The sequence below is a fragment of the Cryptomeria japonica genome, chromosome 5, assembly GCF_030272615.1.
Source record: "Cryptomeria japonica chromosome 5, Sugi_1.0, whole genome shotgun sequence".
Taxonomy (NCBI): Eukaryota; Viridiplantae; Streptophyta; class Pinopsida; order Cupressales; family Cupressaceae; genus Cryptomeria; species Cryptomeria japonica.
In genome coordinates, this window is record NC_081409.1 from 12,009,799 (window position 1) to 12,035,529 (window position 25,731).

General features: G+C 36.8%; 1 protein-coding gene across 1 annotated transcript in view; it reads left to right on the forward strand.

The window, feature by feature from the left end:
* Positions 1-4,316: 4,316 nt before the first annotated feature.
* LOC131077977 (uncharacterized) overlaps positions 4,317-25,731 on the forward strand; it is an 88,710-nt gene continuing 67,295 nt past the window's right edge. The window contains exons 1-7 of the mRNA XM_058015587.2: positions 4,317-4,948; positions 5,136-5,387; positions 7,112-7,331; positions 7,508-7,708; positions 7,802-7,872; positions 7,962-8,124; positions 8,651-9,244. Of these exons, the coding sequence (XP_057871570.1) occupies positions 5,278-5,387; positions 7,112-7,331; positions 7,508-7,708; positions 7,802-7,872; positions 7,962-8,124; positions 8,651-9,244 (1,359 nt within the window). The 5' untranslated portion in view covers positions 4,317-4,948; positions 5,136-5,277. The remainder of the gene's footprint in view (positions 4,949-5,135; positions 5,388-7,111; positions 7,332-7,507; positions 7,709-7,801; positions 7,873-7,961; positions 8,125-8,650; positions 9,245-25,731) is intronic.

A 25,731-nucleotide genomic window follows, 5' to 3' on the forward strand; every position in this document is an offset into this window, starting at 1 on the left:
CAAAATAAATTTACAATAAGTCACTTATTTCTATTCCAATATCTCAATTTTTTTTATTTTAGACTCTCCAATGGCCTCCTAAGAAATCCTTTAAAATTTAGTTATAATTTGGCTCATACACGTGAGATACACATTTTACAAAAAATAGGGTAGAATCCCTAATTTTATAATAACTTGCTCACTTTTGTCCAAATTACTCTAAAAATTGGACTAAAGGTGCTCCAATATTGTCTTAAAAACCCTTTAAAAATGACGAAAAATTTCGCTTCATTTTGAAAGATATGTGATTTTCAAAATGACCTCCAAAATTGATGAAAAGGCCTTGTCTTCACGGTGCCAATATTATGCTTTAATAGTAATTGCACAATATGAATATAATATGAAATATGCTTCAAAAAATTGATAATAATATGTCACTTTGAGGGGGTAACCTCCTTATCTACTTCAAGGCAGATACCTCCAATAATCTTCAATAACATCTCAACACTCAACATGATGATAATAATTAAATTATACCTCCTATATATACCATACTTATGCCTTGGATAACACCTAGGCCAACTTAGACACTTAAATATAACTCCTAGGATGACCTAAATACATATATATCATTTTAATAATGATTATGTAGCTTATTTAAGAGTTAACATAGTCACAAGTCGACTACTCATATCACAATACACATTATAGGGTTAGGGGCATAATAACTAAGATGAAAGAAGATATAAAAATAGGATGAGAGACCTCTCATTTATAGGATTCCCAAGAGGCAAAATTCAAGGACTAAGATAGGTTGATGATAGATGAATAGGATTGAATGAAGATTAGGGTCAGGATTAAAGATGTAGTCACATGACAAGTGTCACACGATGGATAAGGGCTAGGGTTAGGAGCTGCATTAGGAAAACATCCTTATGTGAATGGCTAAGATTAAGAGGTTTAGTTTGAAATGAATGGATAGTGTAGACACCTAAAAATGTCTCATTAATTCTACACTAATTATTCGTCTATTTAATTAAGTAATTCTTTAATTATTTGATTAACCTAACTATTTATTCTAATCATCATCCTTCAACACTCCTAATTATCAAATTTCTATCATTTCATCATTTAATCAATTAACCATATCTCAATTATTAATTAAATATCAATTATTTGATTAATTATGATTTATTCCTTAGTTAAATAATCTTTATTATTTAATTAATTCAATTTCCTAAGTTTAAATAATTTCATTTAAATTATTTAAATTAATTAATTAAATTCCTCCAATTCCCCAAATTATAATTCCAATTAATTCCATCTAATTTCATTTCATATTTCCCCAAATTCGAATTTCACAAAATTTCATCTAATTCCAAATCATCAAATTCACATTTCACCAAATCTGAATTTCAGTTAATTTCATGTGCATTTCAACATTCGAATGACCAAATTCAAATCCAAATTGAAAATGAAAATCAAATTCAATTTCAAATTCCAACAACACATGCTAAAATCATAATTGATTGATCAAATTAGCTGTCTAATCAGTTAACTCAGTTAACTCATCAATCATCCTTTTTAACTCAAAATCAATTTTTTATGACTAATCCATCAATTCAGTCATCTCTCTAGTCTATTCAGTTTACTGATCAATCAAATGAGTTTACTCTCCAATCTATTGAGTTCACTCTCCAATCAATTCAGTTGATTCCTCAATCTATTGAGTTAACAAATCAATCAACTTAGTTAACTGATCAATCAATTTCAATTATCTATCAATCAACACTTGAGTTCTATTTCTCACCCCCTTTGTGTTGAAAATCTATAAATTAAACATCATTTTCTCAATTCAAGCTAGAATTATAGAATCAGAGTCTTCAAAATATTTGTATGCAGGAAATTGGTGCAATACCTGAGAGCCACCAACCACTCAAATTGGAGAACAATGGAAGCAAAGATGCAGAATGAGGAAGTCTTTAGTTGAATTCATTTCTTAGTTTTGTATTGATTTTCATTGATTATGTTTGATGCTTGTTAATTAGTTGAGAATTGGTGATTCGTTCTTATTTTCTAATTAGCTTAATACATATGACATTCAGGCGTAGAAACAAATAGTATAAAAAGTTAGTTTGGCTTTAGGTTAAGTGTCTAAGTTCAATGAATCTAGATAAGACTTAGTTAGTCATGTGAAAGGGACACTTGCCACATGATGACAATTTTAGATTGTGATCCATATGAACAAGTTTAAGAGCTAGACTTGAATGAACCATGAGAAAGTGATAAAGGTGAATTATAAAATTAATTAAATAAATAATAAATATTAATTTAATTAATATGATCAAGTAAAGGGTAAAAATTATTAAATGAATAATAATTTTTTATTTAATTAATGGCTAGGATATGGTAGGATAAAGGATGGATAAAATAATTAAATAAATAAAGAATATTTTTTTAATTAATTGCTTAGGATAGACTAAAATTAGGTGTGGTTGGGTATGGATAGATTTAGGTGTCTATATTTTTCCCCTATTTAAAATGATGCAACTAAGGGAGGTAACCTCATTTCAAAGAAGAATAAAACATATTGGGTAGGTAAAGGATAAGGACTAGTAGCTTGATACCCCACTCATTGGAAGGATGGGAGTTAGGTGTGCCCCCTCGAGAGGACACACAAGTTTGAAGAATACACGTGTACTAGCAGATTTAGGTGTCTATAATAATAAAAAATGATTCAAAACAACATCAACTTTATTCTCCCATTATCAATCCTAAAATCCAATATAAATGATAAAGACTAGTAGCTTGATACTCCAATCAATGGAAGGATGGGAGCTAGGTATACCCCCTTGAGAGGACATGCATGTTTGAAGAACAAGAGGGTATGGACAAATTTGGTTGTTTGTAATTAAAAAATTTGATTTAAAACAACATCAACTTTATTCTCCCATTACCGATCCTAAAATTGAATACACTTATTATACTTATTTAAATCTAATTATCAATCAAAACTCTTATATCTAATTTCAATTAGATATATACAATTACTTAATTACTCTCTATAAACTCATTTATGAAAAAGAAACTTATTCTAACTTTCCAAAAGAATTTATTAAAAATATATAAAAAACAAACTCATACAAAGAAATAATTATATAGATTTACTTAATAAAGTTTTAATATTTTGAAGGCTTCAGCTGACAATACCAAAATCCTCATCAGCAATCTGGAGGACGACAAGGATTCCCTGGAGCTTGAACCAGACATTAAGGTACGAGAGAAGTGCAAGGACCCAGAACAAGAACCAGAGGCAAAAAGAAGGAAAAGAAGCCAAACGAGGATATGGAAGAACTCAAAGTTGCTGCGGCAAACTATGACTAGCTGGTCAATAAGGCAGCGAACCTTCTTAAGTCCTTATAGTTGTTTTGTGTTTTCTTTGGTTGTTCCGCTTTGCTGTTCCTTTCTTTTGCTGTCTGTTTGGTTTACTGGCCTTTTTGCCAATCGTTTTGTAAGCTATTTCTAGCTGGTCTGGATGCTTTTTGATGAACTATTTTATGCTCCCATGTTAAAGCTTTTGGGTCCTTAAAACCTGTTTTTCATATTAATAAGAATTATAAACTCATTTATGAAAAAGAGATTTATTCTAGCTTTCCAAACGAATCTATTAAAAATATAAAGAAACAAACTTATACAAATTAATAATTATATACTTTTTCTTAATTTATCTATAAACTCATTTATGAAAAAGAGACTTATACTAGCTTTCCAAAATAATTTATTAAAAATATATAGAAACATACTCATATAAAATGAGTATTATATACATCTACTTAATTAATCCTTACAAACTCATTTTTGAAAAAGAGATTTATTCTAGCTTTCAAAAAGAATCTATTAAAAATATAGAAAACCAAACTTATATAAAATAATAATTATATATATTTTCTTAATTTGTTTTTATAAACTCATTTATGGAAAAGAGACTTATTCTAACTTTCCAAAAGAATTTATTAATTAAAAATATATAGAGACAAAATAAAAATTATATACATTTACTTAATTAATTTCTATAAATTTATTTATGAAAAAGAGATTTATTCTAGCTTTCTAAAAAAAATATTAAAAATATAAAGACAAACTTATACAAAGTAATAATTATATACATTCACTTAATTAATCTCTATAAACTCATTTATGAAAAAGAGAGCTTTCCAAAAAGAGTGTATTAAAAATACATAGAAACAAACTCGTGCAGAGTAAGTTTGTGCATCGGTGGAAACGAGTCATTCTTTGGACTACTAGAGTATAGAAATGGGGAGGAATTTATAAAAGGGAAAAGTAAAGTTCGACATTGTCGCAAACCTATGTTTTCTATCTATATTTTATTCAGTCAAATTTATGTGTTGCTTCATTAGTCATCTTCCAACCGAAGTTTCTAATCAGAGGACAATCTGTTGCAGGGAATAATACCCGACTTTATAATATTTTATGGATGAATATGTGTCTATTATATTACTTAAGAGACTCTTTACATACTTATTCTCACGACTTGATGGCTCTATGGTCAGCTATGTCCATTGAATCGTTCTCTCATTTGCCAAACAAGCTAAATTGGGATCCTACTGCAGCCTATGGATTGGAACTGGTTGTTTACATCACACCATTAAAAACCTTGTGGAGAATGTCCAGTTTCAGATTACAAGCCGCGTTGCGTAATTTTTTTTGTCAGTTACTTGAAAAGTAATGATCATGAAAAAAATCCTAGCTGAGCAATGTGTCGTGGGGAATAATAAATGACGCGCGAATTTCAGATTCCTGGCCTGCTTAACCATTCTATACCTATTGATGCACAAGTCGCCCGACTATTTAAATTGGGCCGTGCCTGCTGCACCTGCATTGGATTTGATTAACTGGATTGACTCTGATAAAACACTTGTAGACTTTAACCATCTAATTTTCTTTTTGGGTAAGTCTGATTTCAGTATTGTTTGGCCGGCTTAGAGCAATGAATGGTGCAATTTGATAGTGCAATTCTTGTGGTACTGTATAATATTTGTGAATATAGGGATTGGGATATTGCTGATGGCTTCTGTTAAGCATCCATTATGTGCAGGGCTTATTACATTGATAACTTTTCTAAATCTTGGTTACAGCCAATACACGTTCAAGGCTTTCGTAAGGATCTCGGGGGCTTCCTGGTGTCAATCTGGTCGTAGCTGCATTGTCGCTTAGCCTACCTTATTAGTTTCAAGGGGAGTTGATTAAGAATACATTTTTTCCTTCTTAAAGTAAATAATGGGTGCATTACCCGAGTTGGATGATTACTTTGATTATCCAGATGCAATGAGGGATGAAACAGTGGTGGATAACTATCATGGGGTGCTTATTCCTGATCCTTACCGCTGGTAAACCTCGGAAAACATATATATCTTTGAGTTTCTGATTAATGCTTCTTGTTGCAAGACGTTTTCTTAAAAGAGTATGTCAAACCCACAATACACACACAAATGGAACTCTAGCCCTTCCCGGGTTTAAGCCAGGGTCGTTTGCAAGATCTTATGAGTTACAGATTGATTTTTGTCTATTGCAAATTTTGAAACTAAATAATATAAAATACATTATGTTTAAAACTGGGAGGTACTCTCTGTTTAATTCCAATGATTATTTGTTCCCATTAGGCACGTTCCATATGACAACAAATTGTACAGGAAAACATTCTGATGATTACCTGAAAAAATTGTAGGGTAGCTTTGAAAGAACTCTGAAAAAGATTCACCTCCTAAGATGCATTATACGTTGTAAGCAGGTTTCTCAGCCTGCAAACCTACATCAGTGGTGCAAGTTTTCTCAATACTCACAAAGATTAAAAATTAATTGTTCATGTGGAATATTTTGAAGGTGGGCAAGTTGCTCCCTTTACTTTGAAAGGAACATCTCAAGTACATGCCTGACTGAACAAACTATGCTGTTTCCCAGGCAATGGCTTCTGTATAACCATCAGTGATGGTATCACATTTGATGTAATGATAATTAGGCATTGTGTTAACTTTCCTTTTGTTCACCATAAGCCAGGTTGGTTGACCCACTGCACTTATGCCATAACAGGCCTAGGTTGAGGGTTTGATTTCCTCAACTTCAGTTTGTATTGCACCTCTGTTGGATTGATTCATGGCATGTATGACTGAAAACGTCACACCCTTCTCTCCATCAATTTTGGAGTACTTTGGTGGATTGACAAGTTCCAATTTATTATTGAGCTTGGTCATGAAGTTGACAACAAATTTTTAATAATAGTAACACTAAATTGACCACAAAAACTGCATTTACCTTAGTTATGAGTTTTCAAAATACATGAGCTACGCAACTAGCCAGTTCTTATCATTTTTTATTGCAGGGTTCAGGAGTTTCGCAGTTGACCTCAAAAACTGCATTTACCGTAGTTGTGAGTTTTCAAAATACATGAGCTATGCAACTAGCCAGTTCTTATCATTTTTTATTGCAGGGTTCAGGAGTTTGGCAGTTCAGATGCTTTTGACAATATGCAAGTACTTTCCTCTCTGAAAATCCATGCAAAAATGCTGTGTTGGCTAGTTTGTTTCAGATTTCTGGCATCTGCCTTTTCTTCATGTCTCCTCCATTAATGTTTTACATGCAATATCTTTGATTCCTGTTACCATAGATATATGCCTGACTGAACAAGCTAGCGGGTACTATCCTGCATCCAAATCCAATGTATATTTCGTTCAACCTCAGTTGCTGTTTCATAGAATTTCTTCACTTATCATTTGCAAGAACAGTGCAGGTTCATCTAGTGGAAAGACACTGATGGTAGAAACTACAAGCACACTAGTTTTGCATGATTTGACATTCCAGATAAACATTTATAGAGTATTTGACTTTTACTTGTATCTGTAGAAATCAAGAATCAAGAATATCTAAAATTTGGCTACGCTTGGAATAAATAACTTATATCTAAATTTTGTTGAAAATTGAAAAATATGAAGGGCAAATGAAGCAAGAATGAAGAATTTATGTCATAAAATGACCTTTAGATTGACTTGGTTACCTAAGTATAATTAGTTTTCTTGGCCCTATTTGACTGTTAATAGAACACTTTTGAATTTGACAGGCTTGAAGATGCTCATTCAAAACAGGTCAAACATTTTGTTTCAAAGCAAGCAGAGTTAACTGAATCTTTGCTTCAGACATGTGAAACAAGAGAGAAATTGAGAGAACACATCAGCAAACTCAGTGACCGCCAAAGATACAGTCGCCCGTTCAGAAGAGGCAACAAATATTTCTACTTTTGTAACACAGGGCTTCAGCCTCAAAGTGTTCTTTACGTCCAGGTATTGTTGAAATCTTAAAATGAGGATTTCTTCAACTCGGATTTAGTAGCATGCATATTTATACAACTCAACACTGGGAACCGATTATTTAAATTTTAATTGAATAGGAAAGAAGTTCAATATTGTTGTTGACTTCTTGCAGATTTTCCTCACTTGTCTGGAATTACTTATTTCAGGACAACTTTACTGGGGAACCAGAGGTCCTATTTGATCCAAACAAGCTTGGAGAAGATGGAACTATTGCTTTGAGTAATTGCTCTGTGAGTGAAAATGGAGAATATGTGGCAGTTGGCTTAAGCTCTAGGGGCAGTGATTGGGTGAATATAAAGATCATACATGTGCCAGATAAGTGCATGGAGCCTGATTCTCTATTATGGGTGAGCATGGTGTTTTTCTCTGCAGTGTGTCTTGTTTCTTCAATTTGCTCTTGTATTTCATGCTAATACAGGGTACTTTGCTGCTGATAATAGGTCAAGTTCACATCCATTGCATGGACTCAAGATAATAGGGGTTTCTTTTATAGCCGTTTTCCTTCTCCCATGTAAGTGACTTTTTTGTGGATAGCTTCTATTTTTTCAGTATATGTGGTAACTATTTCCCACATTTTTCATCATTTGATGGTTTTTGCAGGAAAGGAGAGGAGGTGGATCAAGGAACAGAAACAAATATCAATCTAAATCATCAAGTCTATTACCACATTTTAGGAACTAATCAGTCAGAGGATATCCTCTGTTGGAAAGATCTAAAAAATCCTAAGCGAATGTTCAAAACTGCAATAACTGAAGATGGGAAGGTTGTAAAACATACTTGCTTTTATAATGATCCATTTGATTTTATACGGGCTCATGTCCTTTAAGATTTTTTTTTTCTTTAGCCTGTAAATAATCATATGGACTCAAAAAGCACTTGATCTTATACGGGCTCATGTTGTTTTAGAATTGTTTTTTACCCTGTCCATATTCTTATGGACTCAAAAAGCCTTAGATTGTGTATATTTTGCATCATCATTTATTGACATCTTCTCGAATGTGAAATTTATGGTGTTCTTGCTGCTTTGTCTGAATGGCAGTAATCTTTTCATGTAGGGAGAACATAGAAACCTCATAATCTGCTTCTTTTCTTCTTTACTAATTTGAGTTTTTTATTTTGTTTCTGGTTATAGTGGCAAAGATGTTTCATTAAGAAAAGGCATGATTCATATTGAGAATTCTAATTTTTTGAAGTCGCTGAAAGAAATATTTAGTTTAAAATTTTAAGGAATGTATATTTTTGTTGATTTACTTTGGTCCTGATGGAATTTTTTCCCTTATTTGTGGCAGTATATTATTCTGTACATTAGAGAGGGCTGTAAACCTATGAATATGGTCTATTATTGCGACATCACCACTCTGTCTCAACAACTTGAAGAAGTCAAAGGAAATGAAGGCATGCTACATTTTATTAAACTTGTTGATAATTTTGACGCACATTACCATCTCATCTTAAATAATCAGACAAGTTTCACTTTCCGGACTAATAAAAATGCTTCAAGGTATAAGCTGGCCTGTGTGGATATTAGAGAGCCAGAGTCTTGGAAAGATATGATTGAAGAATCTAAAATTGATGTCCTTGTATCAGCTCATGCCATTAATAATGATAAACTATTGATTTGTTACCTGAGGGATGTCAAGTATGTTCTGCAAGTACGGCATTCCGAAACAGGCCAGCTGCTCCATAACTTGTCAATAGATATTGGGACAATTTCAGGAATATCTGGAAGGCGTGATGACTCAGTGGCATTTATCAATTTTAGAAGCTTTCTTACTCCTAGTATTATTTATGAATGCAACTTAGATTCTGAGAAACCAGAGTTGCAAGTGTTTCGTGAGAGTGTCATTAGCCATTTTGATCGTTCAGAATTTGAGACTAAACAGGTGTGCGTTTCTTTTTTATCAACTTACAAGCAATTTAAATTTTTCAGTTTTACATTTTGTCACGTAATGATCATTCATTTGATGAAAAAGTTATGATTCCACAATTGTGTGTTTCTTAAAAGTTGGGACACCGTTGTCTAGTTTAAGCTAAAAGTGAATGTTCTTGCTGAGAGCCTGAGAAACAACAAAGAAACTACATTTAATGAGTTGCAATTCTTCAGTCTTCAAGAATGACCAGTCTAAAATACTCATAGGAATGATCAGTCCAAAATACTCATAGGAATGACCAGCCTAAAATACTCAGCCTACATTTATTTTCAAGCTAGCATAATTCAAATGATGGTTCTCATTTTATGCACATCATTGCATACAGCTTCTATGCTAATTTAGGACAACCAAAGGTCCAAAACTTTAGTTAAAAGTTTTATGAAATTTGAAAAGTTGTTTATCTTACAGATGAAACCTCTAAAATCTTTGATTTGATTTTTTTTCACAGTCTTCTCAAGTCTTTGATCTTTATTTTCTTGTTTCTTCTAAATAGCATTGATTTTATATCAACTCTTATGTGTTATTTTTTTACAATAATATCTCAAGCAGATATGTATTCTTATATGTCATTTGTATTGCATTTCAAATATATGTAGCAATATGTGTCTTGCATATTTTTTGAGCTTCTCACACACTCTCCTATTGGTGGATCTTATGTTGTAAGTTGAATCTCTTCTGAGGCAGTACACAACACATTCATTTGATATTATGTGGAAAATCAGTTAGCCTGGGTATTTAGAATGAGTATTACTAGGTTAAAGCGAAACCTTACTCAAAATTGTGAGTGAATGGACCTGATTTGGCTTTGATTTTAAAGCTAATTAAGACCTAACACCTTTAAGAGGCCTTCAAATCTATCAATTAATTTATCACTTATTAGGTTTCTTACATCTTTTCAATCATATTTTTTCGTGGTGCCATCCAAGAACCGTTCATAGCACATTAAGATATTTCCTCACCACAATGTGAATAAACATAAGTGATTTTTATAGGAAGAGATTATAAATTATTGAACTTTTTTAACAACAAATGAGAAATTTTCCATGAAGTTCGAACAAACAAACCACTTAAGGAAACATCAAATATTGTATGAGATATTAGGCAAATGATAATGTTATCACAAAAGCTCGCACCCTTTCTGAGCTATCAACTCAGCAACCTTGTGAAACATGGAAACAACCCCAAAGTGTGGGACCTCGCGCAAGGGGTTGAATCTCCAGAGAAGGCTGGCTTCCTTCTCAATCCAGGTGCAGGTGTTGAACCAACTCAACACTTCAAAACTTACTCCTAAGCCTATCCTAACAACTTGTAGAGGTAAAGGGAGGATAGAATTGCTTGAAATAAAAGGTGATGCACCAAGAAGAGATTGTTCCTCTCCCTACCCGAAATGACACCAAGAATCAACTGAAAAACCCAGGAGATGCACAAACTTCAGTTGTATGAGTGACCCCAATGCATGTATGGATGTTAGAATTCGCTGAATGCCAAGAGGGGAGAAGGTTTCCCACAAGTCCCACTCAGAAATAAGTTAACACAACATAAATGAGAGAAGAGCCACAAAACATACACCTATGATGAAGGTAAGAAAACATACACAACATACATAAGTTGAAAGAAGGCAAGAATGGTGATTTCAATTAATTATAAGGCCAATGGCCAACTTATAGTTACAAAATACAGAATAATACAAGAGAAGTGAGAGAGCATAGAATAGCTCAAGCTAGCAGGGAGAGAACCCTTTACAATGAGGCTTAACAACCTTTATATAGAAAATTGGTTACAAGAGTGATCATGACCCCTGTATGTCAGTCTGGGAGTGGAGGGAAATCTATGCACTTGACTTCTGTACATGCAAGCAACCTAGCCATGCCTTGAAAAGGCAACCCTGAGAAGGGTGGATTGACTGACCTTCCAAAGTCAGAGCATGCAAACATGACATAAGTCACCACAACAAGCATGGCCTCGTACCTCTCCTGATGGAAATCCTGCCAAAAACATTAAATGCACCCCTAGGGCTCCACAAAAGAAGGTGCATAAGTCACAAAAGTCGTCGAAGCATTTAAAGCTTTGAGTGTCGATCACGCCATCCGGAAGTGTTGCCAGCTCGAAAGAAGTCCGAGGACTTCGGAAACTCGGGTTCCCGAAGTGGGGAAGACAAGGAAAGAACTTTAGAACCTCAGGGTTCCAGAGAACTGAAAAAAGGGCTAAGGAAGGAAGGAACTTTAGAACCTCGGGGTTCCGGAGTTCTGGGAAAAGAGAGGAGTGGCATCAAAGGGAAGGAACTTCGAAACCTCGGGGTTCCGGAGAAAGAAAGGAAGAAAGGCAAGGAGGGAACTTCGGAACCTCGGGGTTCTGGAGTTCCAGGGAAGGCAAGGGAAAGGAACTTTGGAACCTTGGGGTTCCGGAGTTTCGAGGAATGGAAGAGAAGGGGAAAGAAAGGGAGGAACTCCGAAAACTCGGGTTTTTAGAGTTCCGGGAAAAGAAAGGAGAGGCAGCAAAGGGAAGGAACTTCGAAACCTCGAGTTTTGGAGTTCCGGAGAAAGGAAGGAAGGCAAGGAGGGAACTCTGAACGAGGTTCCGAAGTTTCGGGGAAGGCAAGGGAAAGGAACTTCGGAACCTCGGGGTTACCGAGTTCCGGGGAAGGCAAAAAAGGCCAAGGGAGGAACTTCCTCTGGGCAAGGCAACACCTCACACTTCAAGACTTCTGCCTTCTCCTTCATCAACTGGGGCAGCGCTGGTCCTGTTGTGACCATTTCACACATCGCCCCATTAAAATGGGGACCCCCTCTTTTTGCTCGTTTGTGCTCGCCTTTCTCTCTGCTTTTTAGGGTTTTGGTTTAGTATGTCAGTCGTCTGGACTAGGGTCAAGCCTTAGGGTTCCCGTTTTAGTGTTTTCAGGCCAAGATCCAGTCAATCTTGAGAGCTTTTTGAGCTTCCTCCCGTAGGATGCAATTTTGAATAAGGTGAATTCGTCAGGTGGTCAAGTGAGTTGGTCTAGTTCAGTCGGAATTTTGATGCAGAGTCCAATTTTTGCATAAGTGTTGATGATGAGTTATGGAATCTTGTATGATTGAATGATTTTGACCAAATTTTGGAATTTTGATGATTGATCCCGGGTATTGGAAATGACCTAACTTTGCCTTGTGAAGTGATTAAACCCTTGAAATCGTGATATTTTGGCCTGTGGAAGACAAATCGCTCTTGTCCCTCACTGAAGGACCGGAGCTTGTTTCTCAAAATTTTATTGTCCTTGCAGGATCAAGATGATTTTCGGATTGGAAGAGATAAAGGGAGGCATGTTCTTTCCGTTGAATATAATTTGAAGAATTTCGCGAACATGGAAATGTGCCAGGAGCAAAAATCGCTCCTGTCCCTCACTGAAGGACCGGAGCTTAAAATCCAACATTGCCTTGTCCTTGCAAGATTTCAACAATTTCGCAATTTGAGGAGAACCAAGGAAGTACATCCTGTCAGTTGAATATAACTTGGAAATGTCATCATAAGGAAAATTAGACTTAGAAGCAAAATCGCTCCTGTCCCTCAGCCAGGGACCAGGGCGAAATTTGATGATAGCTCCCGTCCCTCTCCCAGGGACCAGAGCGAAATTCCTTATAGGGCAAAATTTGGGCAAAGATCAAGTGAAGATTAGGTTTGAGGAAAGCAAAGAAGGTGTAACGGACCCATTGAAGACAAATTGAAGATTGCAAGACACCGAAGCGAGGCCCATATTTGCCTAGGCGCTCCTGTCCCTCAGTCAGGGACCAGAGTGATTTCTTCCTTAGATCAAATTCGCAACAAGATAAAACGAATGCCATGCCAAGGATAAGTGAAAGGGGGCACAACGAATCCGTTGAAGATAAATTTGGAAGTTATCAAAGCACGATTGAGCCTACAAGTGTAAGTTCGCTCCTGTCCCTCAGCCAGGGACCAGGGCGAAATATTGGTTATATTGCCTTCCTTACAAATATAAAGTCACTCCAAGTCAAAGCACAAGGTGGCAATGACGTTTGAGGTGTCTCGACGAAGAATGAAGTATCAAAGACTGCAAAGGTGATGGAAATGCCCAAGTTCGCTCCTGTCCCTCTCCAAGGGACCAGAGCGAAATGTTCAGATGTGTCCAAATTTAAGTTGCCACTCACATTTCAAGTGTTCGAAAGGGAGTAAAGAACATCATTTTGCGCCTCAAAGACAATTGCAAGTCAATATGATGAAGGATTTACACGATATGCCCAAATTCGCTCCTGTCCCTCAGTTAGGGACCAGAGCGAAATCTCTATGGGGGTTCAAGTTTTGAATGTTAATCACATTTCAAATGTTCAAGAAGGACCAAAGGACATTGTTTTACACTGTGAAGGCGTTTGCGAGTTGATAGAAACAAGGATGAGCCCAGGACACCAAGGATCGCTCCTATCCTTCAGTCAAGGACCAGGGCGATATTAATTAAATCAATCATTCGTCCCACAAGATCACGTCAAGCAAAGGTACACAAGATCGAATATGTCATTTGAAAGGTCATGAACGAGAAGCTAAGGTTAAGAGATGACGAATTTTGGCTAGAACACAAGGATCGCTCCTGTCCCTCACCAAGGGACTAGGGCGAAAATCCTTCAAACATCAAATGTGCTTTGTAAAAGCCAAGTAAAGTATGCGTGGAGTGAAGGGGTAACGTTGTTACTTGCCTAGTGATGAAAATTGGTGACCAAAGAAACAGGGATTAAGGAGAACACAAGGTTCGCTCCTGTCCCTCACCAAGGGACCAGGGCGATATTGACCTTAAGTGGCATTTATCCACAAAGTTGAATCAATCAAGCTCGAGAAACCCAACGAAGGTGCCAGTTTGCACGTGGAGAAGGTAGTTTTGAACGTAAAAGACAAAAGAATCAAGGCTAAAATGCTAATTCGCTCCTGTCCCTCTCCCAAGGACCAGAGCGATATGGTTTGTATTTTTCCATCTCCCAAATTTTGGCGCTAATAACATTTTGAATTTTATTAAATGCTAAAATCAATAAAATTTGAATATTCAATTAAAGTTAGCATTTGAAATTTGCGCATGGACATTTAATTAATTATTTTTTGCCTTTAAAAAATCGAATTAATTAATTGCAAGAGCATTAAATGAATTAATTATTATTTTAAATAAAAATTAAAGTGGGGTGAGCGCTTAAATTTTAAATCTTATATTTTACAAAGTCGGCCCTTGGTTTTTATTTAAAAATTGTTTTAAATTGCCTTATTTTGCAAAGTCGGCCTAGAGGTGAATGAGAGGGTGAGCGCCTATAAAGGGGAGGTGAATTATTTCATTTTCAAGTCATCATTCGAACATTCCTTTGCATGCGATTTGGAGAGTACTAGGAGAAGTGCGAATTTCATAAAGGAGGTGCGAAACATCATCAAAGGGGAGTGCGAACTTAGTTTCAAGTGAAGCGAGCTTGCCATCAAGACATCGAAGACCCCAAAGGTGGCGAAGTTGCTAAGGAGGACGTTCGTTTGAAGGGAATCACGTTGAAATCTTCCAAACTCCGATTTTTGCCTAGGCGAATTTCTTAATTTTGCATTTTAGAGTTAGCTCTCAAGTAAGGTATGGCGATGTGATCCCTTGCCTTAATTTTGAATTTTGATCGTCATAGCCTTAAATTTTGAATTTTGAAATTTTGAATTTCAGTAGCTCGATCATATTTAGGAAATGATAACTCAAAGACTTATCATGAAGTTTCCTAAATTTAATCTCTAATCTATAGTTATACCTTGCAAAATCTAGTTACTTATTGTGAAATGTTGTGTAGGTGTTACAATGGCGACCCCGAAGGCGGGAGCATCCACCAGTCGTCCAGCTCTTATGAAGGAAGATCAAAAGATCGAAGAACTGGAGACAAAGATCGTGTCTAAGTGGAGCAACATTGGAGATACCAACTTGGGCAACTTCAGTACGAAGAAGTTTCGAGAGGTCCCTTACATTGGCAAGCCATCACCTGTCGCCAGGAGGATAATTGAAAGTGGCATCATTAAGGCGGCCGGCTTCCCTCCAGCAGTACAGTGCCATGAGTTGATGATTGAGTGTGCTCGTCATTATGATCCACAGTCCAGAACAATCGTGTCCAATGAGGGAAACACTTTAGCTTATCTTTCAGAGGAAGCTATAAGTGAGGCTTTCCATCTTCCAGAGCACAGAGATATGGTCTACAAAAGCATAGAAGGAGCCAAGTCCATGTACGAAGATGATCCAGATGCTTGCCTAAGTATCATCAACAAGAACTGGTTACTTAAGAGTCGTCCTCGCCTGAGCAAGATCCCGAACACACCACATAGGATCGATCTCCAGGAGGAGTACAGAGATTTGATAACGATGCTCAACCGAGTCACAGGAACTCCTCAAGCCTTCTACTTTGAGAAGTGGATGTTCTACTTCATCCAGGTGATAGTTCAGGGAAAAGGAACAATTCATTGGGCTAGGATGATTAGCCATTGCTTGGACGTACAATTGAGGAGACTAAAAGCTACCAAGTCCTTCCACATGAGTTCATACGTCATATATGCCTTAATCAGGAGCTTTGAGTACGCAGGACTACCTCACAGAGGAGTGATTGGAAGAGGACCCGGCGAGGTCAGAGTTTGTGATTCCTACGTTCACTTGCATCATCCGCTAGGGAGCAACTACAAGTTAGTTAATGATACCTTCACGATGAACATCACAAGGACGTTGCAAGGTGGGATTCACAATCGTCTATCTCAGGACGCACAGGAGCTAGTAAAGAGGTACGGTGCTTGGTTTATCCAATTTCCGAAATTTACTTATATCAGAGTTCATGGATGTCCTTCACCTCCATACATGTTGCCGAGATATCCGACAGACAGAATAGTGTTACTCGAGGTAACAAGACAGTTGGCAGCTTATGCGAAGGCATTCAGACATGGAAATGGAATTCCTGTACCTATCATATTGGGCAATTCAGTTGAGGTATGTCCTAATGCTTTAGCCATGGATGACGCAGAGAAGGAGTTAGCTTTGTATTCATTTTCGTTCTTTGCCTTGAGAGAAAGCTTTGATCCACATGGATATAGAGAGGAGACAGTCGGTAGGAAATTTAAGCATGAGTTTCAGGTAGAAGATTTTATGATGAATCTCTTAGACGATCTTGAAGTGAAAAGGAAGATGCATTCTAGATTGCCTTTGGATTTCATCAGGAAATGCAAGATTTACAGAGTGGCCGACCAAGCTCAGGACAGTGGCAGACATCTCCAATCATCCTATGATCGAGATAGCAAAACAGTGAGGTTAGATTGGAATGAGCCCGAGGTTGTGGATCTAGATGCTTTGATGGCTCCAGTCTTGTCTTGTACTCGCAGATGGGTTGATGTGCAGCATCAGAAGTTGAGAGAGCAAGGCATAGCTATGACTTTTACCTTGGAGGAAAGACTAGCTGAGGGTGGAGCCAGTGTAAGCGAAGGCAATCCTAATCCCAGAAATACAAGTGAAGGCAACCTTCGAAGTGCAAGTGACGGCAATCTCCATCCAAGAGGCTCGAAGAGGAAAGAAAGACCTGAGAAGAGAGAATCTTCCAAGAAGAAGCAAGAGGCCAACCAAGATCGTTCATCCGGTACATCTTCTCGACAAGAGAAGAGGGCATTTGAGATAGAGGAGTCTATGGAGTCAATGGTGCAGAACGATAAAGAAGGACAGGCACCTCAAAGGTCACCAGGTGGATCTCTCCAGGATAATGAGTTACATGAAGATAGGGAAGGTAATGAAGTAACATCTCCTCCCAGAGAAGAAGAATGGCTTAAGGAAATACAGGTTAAAGAGACAAGATCTGCCATCCCAGATTGTTTGAAGGAAAGATTAACGAAGGTGATTGTAATCAAGGACGAGGACAATGTGATTGATTTGGAGAGCCTTGTTGGACATTCCCAGGAAGTGACAGAGAAGAAAAAAGCTACCAAGATGTCCAAGATGATTAGAGATGAGACTGGATCCAGAAAGTTGCAGATAGCTACACCAACAGTAGATAAGTATGAAGGTGAGATCCTTGTGGAGGAATATGATGTAGAAACATTTGAGCTAGGTCCATCCACAGCTGAACAGACAATGGATGATGCCACCGATTCATTTGAGGCATTGAAAGACAAGCTTAGAGAAGAAATGGAGAAAAATAGAAAGCTTGAGAGAGAGGTTGGTGCATGGAGAACGTATTTCAGCCATCTCAATCAGCCTTTGGGACGTCAGGATCCAGTAAGATCACCCGTACAGGCACTTCCCCTTCAATCAATTAGTGAGGCAGAGAGATTCAGGAGTATGGTCCAGCTTATGAGCACTTGGATTAACAAATCTCATACAATTGCCGTAGAATTTGCAACAAGGATGATGAAGACCATTCATAGGGCTATCCAGGTTCTTGAGATCATCCACAACTTGATGATAACAGTGGCCGCTTTTGCTCATACCAAAGATGTTATCATTCTTGTCTTGCAAGTAATCAGACAAACGTCAAGGAAGGTCCTAGCACAGGAAAAGATCATGGATGGAGGACCTCACAGTTTACTTCAGTGGTCAACCTTACTCCAGATGAAGGAAGTTCTCTTTGAGGACATCAGTACTAGATGTAGCCATGTTGAGGAGGTTATCCACCCGATCCAGGACAGAGTATTTGAGGTACTACGTACCATTCTTGGTAGGAGGATCGAAGTTGAGACAGATGTAGATTTGCAGGAATTGGAGGATAGAATTAAAGTCATCTTTTGCAAGGATGCTAATGTTATCACAGATGAGCAACGGGACCAGATGTTTGCTACCATGCTCCTGATTGAAAAGACTAAGGAACTCGAACCTGAATGGGACGCTGCTCTTCTCAAGGCATTTGATCAGGTCATCCACTTGGAAGAAAGAATGAGGAATCTTCCCGAGATTCCAATTGCTGAGATCGAAGGAATCGTATCAAGATTCATTGCATATGCTAAAAAGGAGCATTGGAAAGGGAATAAGATTCTAGATGAGAGGTTGTTATAGATGACATGGCACCTTAATTGTCATTGGTCTATGTCTCCTAGATTTTGTGCCAAATTTAATATTTGGCTATGCATTTAATATTGTTCAGTAAAAAGGAGGCTATTTGTAATAAACCCTAATTAGGGTTTAGGTGTCATAATCTTGGCTATTGATCTTCTTTCAATCTGGACCGTTCATTGTAATTGAGGATGCTATTTATACCCTCATTTCTTTCATTTTTGTAACGAGAACTAGAAAATCAGAGAGAGTTAGAAATTATTGATGTATTAGAGAATTAGAGAGTTTAGAAGCAATTTACTTTTGTAGCAAGATTGAGCTTTGAGAAAGGAATTCAAACAATTGTTGTACATGATGGCTTTGAGATCAATGAAATATTGAAGTTATGGTGTTTTGTTGCAATTCTCTTGGTTATCTTCATGGTTGTTCATTTTTCTTGAATCATTCTCAATCAAAGTAGTGTGTTAATTCGAAGGACAAAGTGTTGGACTTGATCTTTGGTAGGATTCGCTTTCCAAACCTCTAGCTTCTTGCTGATTGTAGGAACGCCTTGCGTGGTCGACTGGAGATACTTGAATCACTTAAACCTTCAATCGTTGTTGTATCTTGGATATGTACCTTCGTGGTAGTGTCCTTGATCTTTGATGTATTGAAAAATCATTTATTACCTTAGAAGATCACATCAATTTCAATTGAGTTGTTAATTTATGGCAATATTGAAGTTGGTAGAATCTCACCAAGCCTTGTCCACATTAAGTCATTCTTAGGGTTAGATTAGATTAGACCTCTCGCAAACCCTACTCTTTTGGCATTTTTTGAAAGTTTGTTTAGTTTAGGAAAAATCTTCGGCGACGTAAGGCCCCTTGATGACACAACAATCACAACGACCACTGGTGCTTATCCACACGTAGAGACCCTACTAAAAAGAACATTGGAGTCATCCTAACTGATCCTTCTTGCGATATCTTCAGCAGTTAGCGACTTTATTCAAGAGAGGATAAGATGCCTTTGGGTATTTTATTCTGTGTATGATTGTGTACAAAATACACGTCAACAGGTCCATGGATAGTATCTCTGATCGGTTCTTACAGATGGACCAAGGGTGTCATAAAATGATAACAAATAATTTATCTCTTTTATTTTTAAAAGTCCTTTGTTCACAACGAACTAAATGGCAATATTGCTTTTTTTTTTGGATCAACTACACATTATTTTTATGTTCGTGGAAGCTTAAGATGCAAAAATGTTTATAAAAAAAACATTGCCAATATAACAAAGTTTCGTTTGCCTTGGATATAGGTATGGGAATATATAAGAACAATGATACTTATAATTGCCAATAAATAGAATATTCGAATACCTCAAATTCATAATTTGCGAAAGTGAAAATAGTTAAGACTCAAAATGTCATTACACAATGAAAGTTTAAATTACAATTGATATTTAATTGTCTTTATATTCTTCTTCATCAGAAGCATCAGGGTCAACATTTGGTTCAATTTCATTTGAACCACAATCAACTAGATTGCCACTCCTAGTAGTTGTGTCAAGTACAAAAACTGCTTCCCGTGGAGACTTAGGTAAGCTGTGCAATTGTGGGATCTAAATCAGCACACTCAAGGGGTTAGATCCCAATTCTTTGTCGCACCCTCACTATATTCAAGTTTCTTATGTGACAAGAGATGAAGGTTGGAGTGTGTATAGATCAAATCCTCTGCCTTTTTTGCACCCAAACGGTTGTGTTTGACTAAGTGGATGGAGCATGTACTCCAATTTTGCTTAGTTGAAGAACTTGCAACCTATTGTAATGTCCCCATTTTCAGGTTCTCTTGCTATGCAGTTGGCTTTGACCTTCTGGGTGTGTGTCAGCCTTACCAAAATGGCTATTTGATGTTACCAACCAGCTTAGACGGTTGTGAGGACTTAGTGGACTCTTTCCGATATCATTTCCAGCTTTTGGTGTGTTCTCGAATATTCTTGGAGAGAGTGCTTGTTTATAGTAAGTCAATTGGTTGGGTTTGATTATCATCATTCATCATAAGTATCTCTCTGACATAGTTAGCTTTTCTGATGCATTTTGACCATTTCCATAACTTGGGTATAATATTGAGTTATATTTTATTAATTTTATTAAGGTTGCTATTTTAATTAAAATATTTTAATGTGCACCTTAGTGTTATAGCTTGTTGGAACTAGGATGAAAAGTTTTAAATGGTGGGACACTGAATGGTACTGTAAGTGCCATAAATGTTTTAAAATGAATTAAATCACTTTTTGGGGATATAAGGCTTATTTAATTAATAAATTGATTTTATAATTTAGTTTTCCAAGTTCTTGAAAAAACTAATAAAAAAGGGGTTGAGAGTTCATTTGGATTTTGCAATTTATTCTTTTTTTTTGGTTGAAACCTTTGTGGTTTGGGAGATCGAACTTGGTGTTGTGACGTCTTCACACATCGCCCCATTGCAAATGGGGACCCCCACTTTTTCGCCTTTTTAGAGTAGAAGTTTTGCCTAGCTTCCTAGTGTTTGCCTTTGCTAATGAGAGGGTTTTTGAATTTTGAATAGGATCATGTGTTTAAAATGTCAAAATATTAGAATGATCTCGAGTTTTGCCTAAGTCTAGGGGTTGCTTAAGGGTTTTGATTTATTCTTGCTAAGTGTTGAGTTTTAATTTTGCCTTGACATTTGAGTGTAAACGTGTTTTTCAACGTCCTCGTCAGTGATTTTTAAGTGCCTGGGTGTTTTAGGACCTTTAGGAGTTGTTTTCTCGCTCCTAGGAAGTTATTCAAGTTAATTTTGCACTTTATCCTGATAGGTTTCTTTATGTTTCGCTCAAATTTTGGTAAATTTGCCTAAGTCCCGATACGTTTTATTGAAATTTTTTAAGTGTTCAAATGATTTTGAGTGGTTAAACTGTTAAATTCCGAATGAAAATCCACATTCTAAGGGTCAAAATGTCAAAATTCCAGACTGGAGGTGCTTTTCCCCCCACATTCCTGATGACCCATGATTTTCCCCCACTCAAAATCCTGACCTGACCGGTGGTGAATTTCCATTGGATTCCAGATGGACCTCATTTTTCCCCCACTCATTATCCAGACATGGGGCGATTTTCCACCAGGATGCTCAAAATTTGACTAAGTGTGGAAATTCTTCTTGATGACCCACGATTTTCCACCAAGATTCCGGATGACTTTAATGAGGACTAAAATGATGATTCCTGATGACTATCGATTTTCCACCAGGACTTCTGTGACGAGATATCATGGATTTTAACGTGGATAGTGATTCCAAACCTTAGGTGAATTTCCACAAGTGATGATTTTGACAATTTTGAGTCCGAATAACTGTCCAGACAGGGGTCGATTTTCCCCTAGAGGCAAATTTGTGCAAGTTTGATGAAATTTTGTCAGGATTTTTATCCAAACATGGGGCGATTTTCCCCCAAGGGCATTTTAATGATTTTTAATAATTTTTCATTGGGATTTTTATCCCAAAGGAGGGCGATTTTCCCTTGAGGTCAATTTTGATCTAAATTTTGAAATATTTTTAATAAGTTGACCCAAAATTAATTGTTTTTACAAGTGTTGACGATTATTTAATAATAAAAAACAATTATTTAATTATTTGCAATGATCATTTAATAATTAATTATTTTTCTAATGCAAATTGATTTTCCCAGGCAGGCTATAAAGGCAAAGTTTTATCCCACATTGCTTGTGTGGTGAAGTTTCAAGGTGAAAATGTGTTTAAGTATGCCTGCCCAACAATAAAATAACATTATAAGTTGCTGATGTGACAGTTAGGTGGCTGATTGAAGGCAGATTGGAGGTCCCAGTTGGGCGATTTTGCCCAAGTGTCAAGTTGACACCATTGTTGGAGTTGAAGTTGCAGATTTGAAGGAGTTTACCCAATCAGACCTGGGCGCCACCATTGGAGAGGAGCTACAACATGTTTAATGGCTGATTAAGCCACATATATCGATTTTGGGAGATAGTGCCATGATTGGAGGGGCTGTGATTTTGTTTGTGAGGCAAATTGCCCTTCATTTTGGGTGTTTTTTGTGATTCTCTTGAGCTCCATTGTTGCTGGGAGGCTGCCGTTACACTCAGATCAGAGTTTGATGCCATTTCTGGAAGTGATTTGGACACCATTGTTGGCTGGAACCTTCATTTCCAGATTTAACTTTTCACTCCCGGCCATTACACACTTAGACGATTTCATTGGGAAGCCATTTTGGAAGGATTTGGAGGCATTTTCTGAGGCACACCATTGTTGTTACAGTCTAAAACTCGATAGTTGGAGGTTGTCCTCAGAAAAAATTTCATTTCCAACCACCTCTACACTTGGGAAATTTCACTCATGCATCATCCTTATGAGTTTTTTGGGCATTTGGTGGAGCTTCCATTGCTGATCTAAGTCTGAAACTTAGATCAGACTTGTCTTCAGACAAATATTTTTACCAGCCCTTTGTTTGTGCCCAGAATTGACAATCTTCACTTTGGGAAGGTAAAATCCATCAAATACAAGTGTTTCTTATGACTGCAACAAGTTTAAATGACCGATTTATTGAAGTTGTAGGTTGTCTTCAGACATTGGGCAGCCATTGTTGGACCTTGGAAGGGTGTCTTCAAACTTTAAGAACTAAAAATCAAACTTTTCTACATCCTTTTCCAAGCATTTTTCAGAATTGTGGTATACTTTCGGACGCCATTTTTGATATTTTTTTAAGTATACCAGGTTGTCTTCAGACTGAAACTTTGTTCTCAGCCACATAGTTGTGCCCAGATGTGACCATTTCTGAGTTTTGAGGGGCAAAATAATTCAAATGCAAGCATGTGACAGGGCTGTGATCACTTCCAGCCACTGATTTTGATCATTTTCAGAGTCCTCAGACTTTTTGGAGCCATTTTCAGACTTTCAGAGGGTGTATTCAGACTTAAGAATCAGAAAATCATACTTCAATACACCATTTAATGAGTATTTTCAAACATTGGAGGGTGTATTCAGACTCAGTCCTCAAACAATCATACTTTTATTACAACTTTGATATAAAAAATCAGTCACTTTCTGAGTGTTTTCAGACCTCCAAGTGATATTTCCAGACCTGGACATTCATTATTGGGCTCCAAATACTTGATTTTCCAAGTTTACAGGGGTGCCTTCAGACTTACTTATTGCAATCAGACTCATCCTAAGTCTGAAAATCGGTTTTCTTGAGGAGAATTTTCCAGATTTCAATCCGGATCTTCATATTTTCTAGATTGGAGTTACAATTTTCTAAGATTACCTATCACATGTTGGGACAAATGTCAAGAACAGAGTCCTGATGGTGTTTGGATGTCCACTCCATCGAATGGTGATCCAATCAGACAAAGTTTTCAAGGACATTGAGTCTGGATGGGGATTGGATTTCCACTTAAGTGTGGAATTACAAAGGAAAGAAGTTGTCCAGATAGACATCAAATTTCCACCAAGTGAAGAAATGGACAGGGATAATGCAGATGTTTTGAGGACTGATCAGTCCATGTGGATGGATTTCCCACCAAGGTTGAAATTAAGTTTACCATACTGGTGTTTGATTTAATACTTGTTTGTTTTGCAGGACTGTTACGAGGAAGGGAAGCACAATGGTCAACACTTCAACACAACAAATGTGGATGAGGAAGATCAACACTTCAAAGATTGGATGAGGATTTCAGGACAAGGATTTCCAAAGGTGAAGATGAGGACTAGATCAATCATGAAGAAGACTTCACGTTGATGGCGAACAAATGAAGGAAAGCAAGTTCAAGACATGAGCACAAAAGGATTTCACATCAATAAATCCGGAACTACATTAGGGCATTCCAATATCAAAGGGCACCAAGGAAGGAAATATTTCAGGATTCCAAGATTGGGAAATTTTCCAAACATGAGGAAATAGTTCATGGGGAATTCCTTAACATATGGATGAAATGCAAAGTATCATAAGGAATTCCAAACATTATGAAGAGAAGAATGTACAAGGCAAATTGATTAAGTGTATAAGGCAAGCTGAGGTGGCATCCTAGTCACCATTTGTTTAATCAAAGGGTACCAAGTCAACATTCATTCAAGGAGGGAATAGGTGACACATCGCACTACATGAAATATTATTTATCTTACTTACCCTCGTTTCTCATTGGCCAATGTAATGGTGGTTGTAACAAACCCTAGTTAGGGTTTTATCTTGTAATCTTGGCCGTTGATCTTGAATCAATCTGAGCCATTCATTTCTTTTGAGGCTCTATATATACCCCATTGCCTCTCATTTGTAAGAGAGGTTTTTGAGAATTGTTGGTAGATGCTGCAGATTTGAATACAAATCATTGTTCGACTTGATGGTGATTTTTGTTTAAGTGTTGTTTTGCATTCAAGGTTCTCAATTCCTCCAAGTTAGATTAGAATTTGCATTCATGTTTGTTAGATTGAATGAAAGAATTGTTGAGTATATTTGTGTGGAATCTATGAATCCATACCACCAGCCTCTTGCTGATTGTAAGTGTGCCTTGCGTGGTCAACTGGAAATTTATGCAAACTTAACTTTGATTATTACATATCCATTGTTATGCATCAACTTGGATGGTTTCAATGCTTGATGGTAGTAATTTGAAAATCTATAAGATACTCAGATGATTGCACTAAGCTCGTGTCAAAATCTGTTCAATTTGATGGTGAGACCTTGCCTAGTTTGATTCCACTAAATTTGCTCATCATTTCCTACATTCCTAGGCTTAGAATAGATTTCTTGAACCTTATTCCCTTTCGTTCTTTTTTAGAAAGTCTTGTTAGAATTAAGTCAAGAACTACATTACCAAATCCTAATTTATCAGCATGCCTATCCTAATCCATGATAAGGTTGAGCATTCATGTACAACGTAAGTCCCCTTGTGATTCCAACATTATCACATCAAACCACTGAACTTATCCACACATCAAGACTTGACATTTCGTAACCTTGGAGTTGTCTCATTTGATAGCAAAGCATAGCATTTGAGAGACTTTGTTCAAGACAGGATAAGATACTTTGGTATTTTATTCTGTGTTCGTATGTGCGTAAAATACACATCAACACTTGGTTCATCTCAGCCTCTGGAGGACGAAAACTCTTTGGAGAAGATTCGTTTTGGAGGTGAAAGATTCCTCCCTAGCTGGTAGTAGGAGAAATCACTTAGGTTTTTCATGTGGATTCAAAAATTGAAGTTGGAAAATTTGTGAAGCCTTTTTGAAAAGTCAAATTTCAGGTATTGTGGTTATGATTGAAGATTTATACATATATTGAAGAATTTTAGCTTGCACATGTGGACAACATAGTCCAAACTTTGCTAGGCAATTAAGATTTAGTTGAAATAATCTTGGTTTAGGGTGTTAAAGATGATAGCTTCGGTCAGATAAATATGATCATGAATGAGACTTAC